Source organism: Gavialis gangeticus, unplaced genomic scaffold (genome assembly GCF_001723915.1).
Source record: "Gavialis gangeticus isolate Ggan-Ray unplaced genomic scaffold, GavGan_comp1, whole genome shotgun sequence".
Taxonomy (NCBI): domain Eukaryota; kingdom Metazoa; phylum Chordata; order Crocodylia; family Gavialidae; genus Gavialis; species Gavialis gangeticus.
The window spans coordinates 8,763,949-8,773,742 of record NW_017729002.1 but is presented as its reverse complement, the minus strand read 5'-3'; the positions used below and the strand labels follow the sequence as shown (position 1 = coordinate 8,773,742).

At 43.0% G+C, this 9,794-nt stretch overlaps 1 protein-coding gene across 1 annotated transcript in view; it reads left to right on the top strand.

Moving 5' to 3' along the window:
- The window catches only part of ABAT (4-aminobutyrate aminotransferase), a 141,420-nt gene that overhangs the window by 19,894 nt on the left and 111,732 nt on the right, over positions 1–9,794 (top strand). Inside the window, exon 2 of the mRNA XM_019507479.1 lies at positions 7,122–7,253. Within this exon, the coding sequence (XP_019363024.1) occupies positions 7,184–7,253 (70 nt within the window). The 5' untranslated portion in view covers positions 7,122–7,183. The remainder of the gene's footprint in view (positions 1–7,121; positions 7,254–9,794) is intronic.

Below are 9,794 nucleotides of genomic sequence, written 5' to 3'. Positions count from 1 at the left end.
TCACAGCCGCTCCTAGGCCCTAGCCCGTGACAGGTGGAAGAATTGTTCTATTACATTTCCCTTCCCTGTCTCTGAAGTGGTGATTTTTTTTTTTCAGTGGTGTATGTGTCTTTGTGTGCTGTTCATTGTTGGGTCTGTTTCTGCGGAAAGCTAATCAACGGGTTTGTGATCATCATCTCAGCAAGTTTGCAGATTACACCAATCTGTGGGGAGTAGTAGATATGCTGAAGGGTAGGGCTAGGATTCAGAGTGACCTACACAAATTGGAGATTTGAGCCAGAATAAATCTCATGAGGTTCAACAAAGACAAGTGCAGTCCTGCACTTAGGACAGAACAATCCCATGCACGGGCATGGGCGGTACAGGCTGGGCAGCAGCTCTGCAGAAAAGGACCTGGGGGATTACAGTGGACAATAAGCTGAATATGAGCCAACAGTGTGCCCTTGTTGCCAAGAAGGCTAATGGCATACTGGGCTGCTTTGGTAGGCTTGTTGCCAGTAGATCAAGGGAAGTGATTATTCCCCTCTATTCAGCACTGGTGAGGCCACATCTGGAGTACCGTGTCCAGTTGTACGCCCTCCCCCCTCCCCGCAACAGGATGTAGACAAATTAGAGAGAGTCCAATGGAGGGCAACAAAAATGGTGGGGGAGGAGCATGTGACTTATGAGGAAAGGCTGAGGGACCCGGGCTTATTTAATTTAGAGAAGAGAAGACTGAGGGGGGATTTAATAGTAGCCTTCAATTACCTGAAGGGGGTTCAAAAGAGGATGGAGCTAGACTGTTGTCAGTGGTGGTGGATGACAGCAATTGTCTCAAGTTGCAACAAGGGAAGTTTTAGGTTAGATATTAGGAAGAATTTTCTTACTAGGAGGATAGTAAAACACTGGAACAGGTGACCCAGAGAGGAGGTGGAATCTCCATCCTTGGAGGTTTTTAAGGCCTGGCTAGGCAGAGCTTTGGCTGGGATGGTTTAGTTGAGGATGGTCCTGCTTTGAGCAAGGGCTTAGACTAGATGACCGCCTGAGATCCCTTCCAGACCTAATTTTCAGTGAATCTATGATCTGAGCCAATTCAGGTCTTATTCAAAACAATATTTGTGATTTCCTCTTTAATGTATTTGTTCAGGTCAGAGGTACAACTAGTAATTTTTGTACCTAAGCAGCAGTGCCAGAAAGGGCGATGGGCCAAGCACTTCAGATCCTGGAGACTTCCTGCCTCCTGCCTGCTGATGATGCTGGCAAGGTGCAGACTCCCCACCAATCCAGCCCACCGTTCTCCTCTCAGCTTTTGAACAGCTGTCTGTCATACCAGCTGCCCAAAAAAACACATCTGCAAGAGACACTACTATATGGCTGTGTAAAATGGAACAGCTGCCTGGGGAAAGTAATGCTTACATTTATCATTTTAGGCTTGTTAATGGAGCAACATAGTGAAGTGCTGTGGCTGCCTGCTCTGTACTTGGATTAAATGCTATCTGTACCTTGGCAGCCTAGGTAATGGCAGGATTTTGGTCTTTGTTATCAGTATTTAGGAAAATTTAAAAGGTCCTGTTCCTGCGCTCGAGTCCTCTCACATTTGTAAAGGAGGTAAATGAACAGTAAGTTTGAATGTTACTAAGATTGCCGGGGGACAGGAAACACTGACTGGAGCATGCCCGGGGACTGGCACACAAGAAAGTTCTGAAGTTGAGGACACCAGGAGAGCAATGGTTCTCCCTCACCATGGCAGGAAATTGAGGATTTCAGTTGGAGGACTCAGGTGCCTGCACACTAATGCCAGGAGTATGGTGAACAAGTGGGAAGAGCTAGCCCTCCTACTCTCCAGTGAGCATTATGATCTAGTAGGGATTATGGAGACCTGGTGGGACTGCTCACATGATTAGAACGTAGCCACAGAAGGGACCGAGTAGGGAAAAAAGGTGGAAGTGTGAAGGAGCAGTACACCTCCTTGGAGGCCAACGTCGGTTCCAAAGAAGAGCGGCTCAAAACCCTCTGGGTCAAACTATGGCAGGGGGAGACACAGTGAGAGAGATCTAACTGTAGGTAGGTATGTACTACAGACTACCAAACCAGGGGGAGGAGCTAGATCTGGAGTTCTCAAGAAATGGCAAAAGCCATTTCCACACACAGGAGATGGTCATCATGGGTGACTTCAGTTACCCAGACATCTCTTGGGAGGAACACTCGGCTAAGTCAGATCAGTTGGTAATGCTCTCCTAGACTTGGTCTTAGCCAAAGGAGATGATCTGGTGAGCGACTTGAATATAGAGTGTAGCCTGGGCGAAACCATCATGTTTGCTGTCCATCACAAGGCAGGAAAATCAGCTAGCAGGGTTGAAGTTTTGGACTTCAGCTATCAGATTGGTATTAGCCAATATGGCTGGTTAATAATTTGCCATTGGTATCGGCCAAAAAAATCTTTATCAGTGCACCCCTAGTTCTCCTGGGAATGTCAGTGCTCTCCCAAGAGAAACCACAAATGTACAGATGTTCAGTCTTTTTCTCTCAGAATAAAAATGGTCCCTCTAAAAGAAAAATAACTTGTTAAATCACTCACAGGAGAGTTTCTTCTGGCAGAGCAAGTGTGTGTGTGTGTGTGTGTGTGTGTGTGTGTGTGTATATATATATATATATATATATATGTGCTGTGGCTTCTCTCAGAAAAGAACATATAGTCCTCCTGCACCCTATACCCCACCAGAGAGAGTGTGTCACTCACTGGACTCTGCTGTTCCAGCAGGGAGCATAATATGCCCCCTTCGCAATTCCTACATTGTGCTGCAGGGAAACACAAGCTGACCATGGGCAATCTGGGTCAGCCAGTCACGGCTTTTATATGCACTGTTATCAGATAGACAAAAGGAGTTTGCAAAGCATGCTGAGATGTGCACAGAGGTACATAGTATCAGCAGAGCAAGCTCTCCACTCTTCAGGGCCTCAGCGTTTTAATGTCTGCATACATGTGATGCTGGGTAAATTTCTCTATCAGGAGAGCAAAACTGGGAGAATTTTCTCAGATTAATTGTGTGTATGCAAGCCAAATCTTTTTGTGATAGGTCAGTGGTTGGCTACTTATAGTTTGTGGACCAGCTCTGGCCCATGGAGCCATTTGATCTGATTTGTGAATGTAGACTTTGGCAGCATTCAGCAGCAAGGGACTTCAGAAGCAGTCACCCCCCCCCACATGCTGCTGCAGGGAGAAGCACTGGTGGTGTCAGGATCCACCTCTGATCTGTACTAGGTGATTCGCAGCCTAAAAAGATTGCCATCGACTGCGATAGGTCACTTGTGGTTGAGTCAGGTGTAGGAGTCCATATTGGCTGGTTGCTAGACAGTCACTAGTTTTAAAATCTGGATTTTTTTTTCTCCCATTTACTGTCTGCATCACTCTATCTTGAAGGACATGGTAGAAAGGCCTGAGTCCTGTTCGTGGTACCCCTTCTGTCTTTGATTGCACAGTTAGAGCTATCTGTGTGAGAAAGAAGACAAATGCTAAGTGCAGACGATTTGATTGGTAGTAAAAGTGACAAAATAGTGGGTGTTTAAACAAATGTCATGATCAGTTAAAAGAATAGGTTTTTGCAAAGGATCTATGGCTCATGGAAGTGAAAAGGAAACTGGTTTTCTTACACTGCAATGTGATGTTACCTAGTTTTTTATGGTCTCAGGCTGGAAAATAGCAAAAGAAAAGCTAAATTACTGAATGTTTAAATATCTCGGAATTTTAATTTTCTGTTATTTTCAGGGAGCTCTTTTTAAAACTAAAAATCATTTCAATAGATAATTTCAGACCTTTCATGAACATTATAACTCAACTGAAAGTCTAGGTAGGAAATTACAGATTGAGATTCATCAGCAAATGTAAAAGCTAATCCAAAAATAATGTAAAGCAAAAGGAGATTCTAGGGGCAGGGAGATGTTTGGAAAATAATACTGAAAAACATGTAATGGTGACAGTGGACAGAAAACAGGTGCTGTAATGTGATATGACAGCAAAAATAAAGCCAGGGTCTCTCTGGTTTGGACATGCAGAGACATCTCATCAGCGAGATGGAAAATGGACCAGATGAGCTACTGCAAAAGATGCCAAAAGGAACTGCCCTGAATGGAACCAGGCAAGATGGCACAGTAAATTTTAGTTCGAGGAGTCTGCTATGGGTAAAAGTACATTGCCATGTTATATGCCATCATTGCAGAATGATGGTGAAATAAAAATACCATTTTATTAATTTTCCAGAGAAGCTTCCAAGGCACCATTTGCAAAGAAAATATAGACAAGGTGTGCTTATATTATGGCATTAAAGAACTAATATAGTTCTCAACAGGCTTGTTAATCAGTGTTGAAATAGGAGGGGCCATGGCTCTTTGGCCTTGTAAACAGCTTCTCACTAGAATGACATAGCCCTGGAGCCCATGCAATGAAACCAGTGTATAATGGCCCCAATAGCTTGTGTTTAACTATGTGCTCTGTGTGTAGTCTCACTGAAATTAATGTGTCTAGTCATCATGTGGCGTTAAACCTGCACTTAAAAGTCTTTGTTAGGGTCTAGCTTCTTTGAAGGAAGTGAAGACAAACAGTGATTGGAAACACTAACCGGAGTAAAGGGGATCAAATTAAATGAATCTTGTGTTTTCAGTGGAGCAACTCTGATTTCTGCATACAGGAAGTCCACCCTTATTAAGCTCCTTATTCAAAGTATATAAAGAGACTCACTTTTTCAAAATATGCAGTAAATATTGTGCAAATGTGTGCTTGCCTTTGAAGTCTTCAAAACACATTTGATTTTAAATTGAACTACGTGGAATCTAAGTGAAACAAAGTGGTAGGCTGATGTTTTAAAAGACTAAGGGGCTTTTCTTTCCATCAGTGTAATCCTGTTTTTGAATTAATAGGCTCAGATTAGCATGGGCTTCTTGGAACTGGCAAAAAATTTGCTGAAGTGTAAAGGGAAGTAAATGCCATCATAGTGAAAAGTAAAATGGAAATCAAACTTCTGGCCTTTTCACGTTTGTTAAGATGCGTTTTCAACCTAGCAACAATAGATGAGCAGCTTCTCAATCATAAGTATTTGTTCAAAATTTTGATTACTGGTACAGAAATGATGCAAGCAAAAATGCAGAATGCCTTAATAATGTAGAATAAATGAAGTTTAGACAACCAATTTCATTCCATGAGATTTAGGAATGTTCTTCAGGGCTAGGGACAGAAATTACACACAAACTGGTATAAGCGATCAGAATCTGGTTTAAATCTGTAACACAAAAGAAGTTCAGTGCACATAAACTGCTTTCAAAATGGCCAGAATCGGTGTAAGATAAGTCTGGATGGATGTAGTATCAGACTTAACTGATTTAGTTAAATTGGTTTGTGGAACTTCTGTCCCAGGTCCCCTCCAGATTCAAGTTAACTCACTGTCCCTCAGCATCCCAGGATGCTTTACACTTCCCTGAACTCCACCCTACAGGTGAGTGGTGGAGCCTTGGCTCAAGCTGTCTGCTCCAGCCAAGCAAGGATGTTCTCTAGCACCCCCTGGCTTCTGGCCTGCATCACTGCAGACATGTGGCTGCATTTCCAGAGTCAAAAGTGAATGTTTAATCGCTTATTGGTTCAATCTATGCAGCTTACATTAACCTGTGAAGATTGAATCAATTCAGCCTGGGGCTTTTTGGCTGTCTGTATTTAGCCCAGAAGAACTCTACAGGAAAGGAACAATGTTAGCTTTGGCTTGCACACTTAATCTGTATTGTAATAATTGCAAGCAATTAGGAAGGAAATATAAGAGGAAGTAGATGTCAGCACAGAAACCAACCATGGGTCATGCAAGTACATAAAGGAACAGGGGCCTTTGCTGCCCTGAGTGGAGCTTACAAGCTTGTAGGTTTAAGAGTAAAATTTAACTGCAACTCTTACTCAAATGCTGAATTAACAGACTTGTTGTCTCTGTTCTAGACTCCCGGCCAGACCTTTCCCCCAATTTTGCCAGGTGATTCAGATTAAGGCTGTTATATGGTCCAAGTCTTCATCCCCCAGGGCCATTTAGATTCTAGTTTCTCCTCTTTGTTACTCAAGCACAAAAGCCTTGGCTTTGACATAATTGTGACCCATTGTTGACTGATCTTGGAGTTATCTGGAGGAGCAACTAAATCTTTTAAGAAGATTTGTTTCCTGTTACTTCCTAATACTTCTGCCATTTTCTAGGCTTGAAGCCCCTTCTGTTTGCAGAAAGTCTCTGCATACTATTTACTATATGAAGCCAAATGGAGGCTGGGGAGGGAGAATCAGGAGCACTTTCCATAAACTATAATGAATCTAAATGGAAGATTTCCTTGGGAACTGTTGATATTGCAGTTTTTATATTCCTTATTAATGCTATCCCACCCTATGTACATCAAAGCAGAAAGAAAGAGAAAGTAAAATGACAGCTGATCTTTTGTGCAACAGAGTTTCTTAAGTGAGATCTTGAAGCTTCTGGGTATTTGTAATTCCTAGGAGCACAAGTGGCACAATTTGGAAGTGGCCAACATAAACTGGAACTACTACCAGCAGGTAGCATAGTCCAGTGGTTAGAGTACTGGACTAAGACTCTGGAGACCTGGGTTTTTTTTGCTGGTTTTGCTTTTGATTTGTTGAGTATCTTGGACACTTAAGTTACCCTCATTGTGCTGCAGTTTTCCCATCTAAAAAATGGGGATATTGCTACTTGCTTCCTTTGAAGTGCCTTGATATGTATGGATGAAAGGCTGCTAGAAAAAAGCTAGGTAATGATAAATTTTGTGATGGTAAGGAAAAACCTTCCTCTGTCCCCCAATGAACTTGTGTACTGTTCATCTCATTTCATGTTGCTTTCACAAGGTTGCCTGTGAACCCCATGGCTAATTTAGGATGGAAGATTTAGGAAATGGTATCCACAGGACTCTTAGGCCTTGATAGAGATAAGAGGTACAGATACAGTAATTTGCTTTGACAGGACCTAGTGAGACCTCCTGTTTCAATCCTTGGTTTCCTCTTGGCCTCCAGCAGCAAATGAAAGGGGAAAGCTTGAAAGGAGTGTGGTGGTGATTGTGATGGCACTGTCCACAGGATGTAGATACATTTTTTGTATGTTTTTTTTTTTTTTCAGAACATCAGCCAGAAAAAGGAGCTCTGTCAAGTTTGAGGCCTTTTGAATAAAGAAAAGGAAAAATGGCTTCAATGTTGCTCAGTAGACAGCTGACTTGTTCTCTGCAACAAAACTCCAGGCTGCTTGTATTTGGTACGTATTGACTTCATCCTTATGCAGAATATCACCAAGGTATTACTAATGTCATTTTTTTCTAGTAATGTTGGATCCTCCAGATTTTGAAGACTTGCCATTGTAATTTGGCACCTTTACATAATGTCTTTATAATCCAGGAGTATTGCAGATAGCTGTTTTTAAGTACTGCAGATTATGGAGGAATTTGTTGTTTATCCTGCATTTAGTGCCACTGTACTGAATCAAACCAATTCTCTTCCTCTGCTTCCTCCCCAAACTCTTGAACTCTGCTGAGATGGGGCAATTTTCTCATACTAAACAGTGGTGAAATGAAAAATGAGCCCTTGCTGCTTCTATATGTGCTTCATGTGTGATGCTGCATAGCTTGTTTCATTGGAGTCAGTAGAAGTTCTGCATATCTAAGGATTTTTGGGGGTTCCCTACTGGAGAGCATATTACATTTCTGGAGCACATGGTTGACCAGTTATTTCATGTAAGAGCAATGTAAAGTGTCAAGTAACTGTCTACTCCTAGGATACAATAAAAATTCTCACTTAGCCACTAGCATGTAAGATAGAGTGCCCTGTGTTTAGATACTAAGTCTGCAATCTCTTAAGAACAAGCATTTCATTCTTAGCTCTCTGAGCTTTTCTCAAGCTGCAGATTGATGTGGTATTTTGTATAATAGGAAGAGCAGTGTAAAATAACCTTTGGTTTATGCATTATTCCATCAGCTGAGCTGAATGGCTTACTCTTTTGGTTAATAAATGTTAAATCCATCTCTATCTCCCCTCCCCAGATACATACACACACACACCCCTTCACATTTACTCAAAAAAGCAAATGTCATACTGCAGGACTTGACTTCCTTTTAAATCTCATACTTCAGTGAGCAGTTGACCTCTGGCTGAAGCGCACAGCCAGTCTGATTTTGTGACCATTTAAAATACACTAGGTCAGTGCTACAGTAGAGGAAACATGGTACTTGTGACTCATTGATTGTCCACATTATGTAAATGCGGCAATCTTTATGTCAGTAATGGGCATTGGAAAGTGCTTGGAGCATATGAGCCCTCAATTGGTTGGTGCAACTTTGAACTCATCTCTCTGTTTTCTCTTTAATTCTTGGAATTCTTGCCCCCCCCCCTTCTTTTTTGCTGCTTCTTACACCAGGAAAATGAATATGCTGTGCTGTATAGGGGAAGCTTCAGGCAATTGGTATGGAAGTTCATTCATTTCTGGGGCAATAACTCACAGCCCCTGTGTGACATGAAGATAAGGTCAGTTATCTAAGTGCTGGCCTGCTTTCCTTCCTCCTGTCTCCCCCACAACAGGAGTAAACTAACAAGAAAACTGCACCCTTGGGCCTCATTGACTATGCTGGGGGTGGACAGGTGGGCTGCCCATGAAATGTGTGCAACTGGGAGAGGGTAAAGGGGCTGCATGTATGGCAGCAGGGAATCGGGCTGCCTGTGTGGTGCATGTGGTCAGGAGCAGGGGTGGGGTCAGGTGGGGGGGCTGCATGCTTGGGGAGGGGGACTATGCTGCTTGAATGGCAAAGAGTGCTTGGGGAGGGGTGAGGTATCCACGTCCGTGCTGCCCATGGCCCCTGGCTGCCCTGAAGTTGGACAGCTCTGTGCTAATCCATGTGCAGACAATGGTAAAACAATGGAGCTTACAGGATATGTGCAACTTATAAATAATAAATTAATGGAATCTCTGTTAATATTTCCTGAGGGTGTGAGTAGACATAACAATTAAATCATTTAAAATGTTGCAGAAGTGGCTGAAACACTTCAAAATAGCATCTCTTGAAATGAAGTTCTGTATGGCTATAACCTGGATACCTGTTTAGGAACATGTCACTTTTGGTTACATGTGTATGGGGACAGCGTATGGGATCTGGGCCCCAATCCAGCCCCAATCTTCTCAGCTCCTCCCCTGTGAGGGGGAGAGGAGAGGCTTGGGGGATCCCTATCACCCCTCCACCCATGATTTCCACTCTGCTGAGGGCTCTTCCCTTTCCTCTACCTCTCATCTATATGAGGGGAGGAGAGCAGGAATTGCTGAGAGTAAGGCTAAAGTACTTTGAAACAGGAATGGCACACTGTTGAACATATGACCCCTGGCTGAAGCATTTCCTTTTGAAGTATTTCCAAGTGTGTTCCAGAATAATAGGCAGGCAAGCTGTGTGAGAAAATACTTGTTATAGAGACGCTGAATCTAGGAGTTCTCTTTTGTCTGGCTTTTGATTTAATAAATTAAGACTCAGCTCTTAGTACCAGTCATGGATTCACAGATTGCAAAGGGCTGAAAGGGACCTCACAAGGTCATTGGGAAGAGTCCCCCTGCACTAGGCAGGAAAGACAACAGGGGTCAGGTGACCCCAATGAGGTGACCATCCAGTCTCCTCTTGAGGATTTCCAGGGCAGATGATTGCACCACCTCTGGAGGGAGCTTATTCCAGTCTGGGCACCCTAACTGTGAAGAAGTTTTTCCTAATGTTAAGCCTGAAACGGTCTTCCAGGAGTTTGTGCCCATTACTCCTGGTTTTCCCCA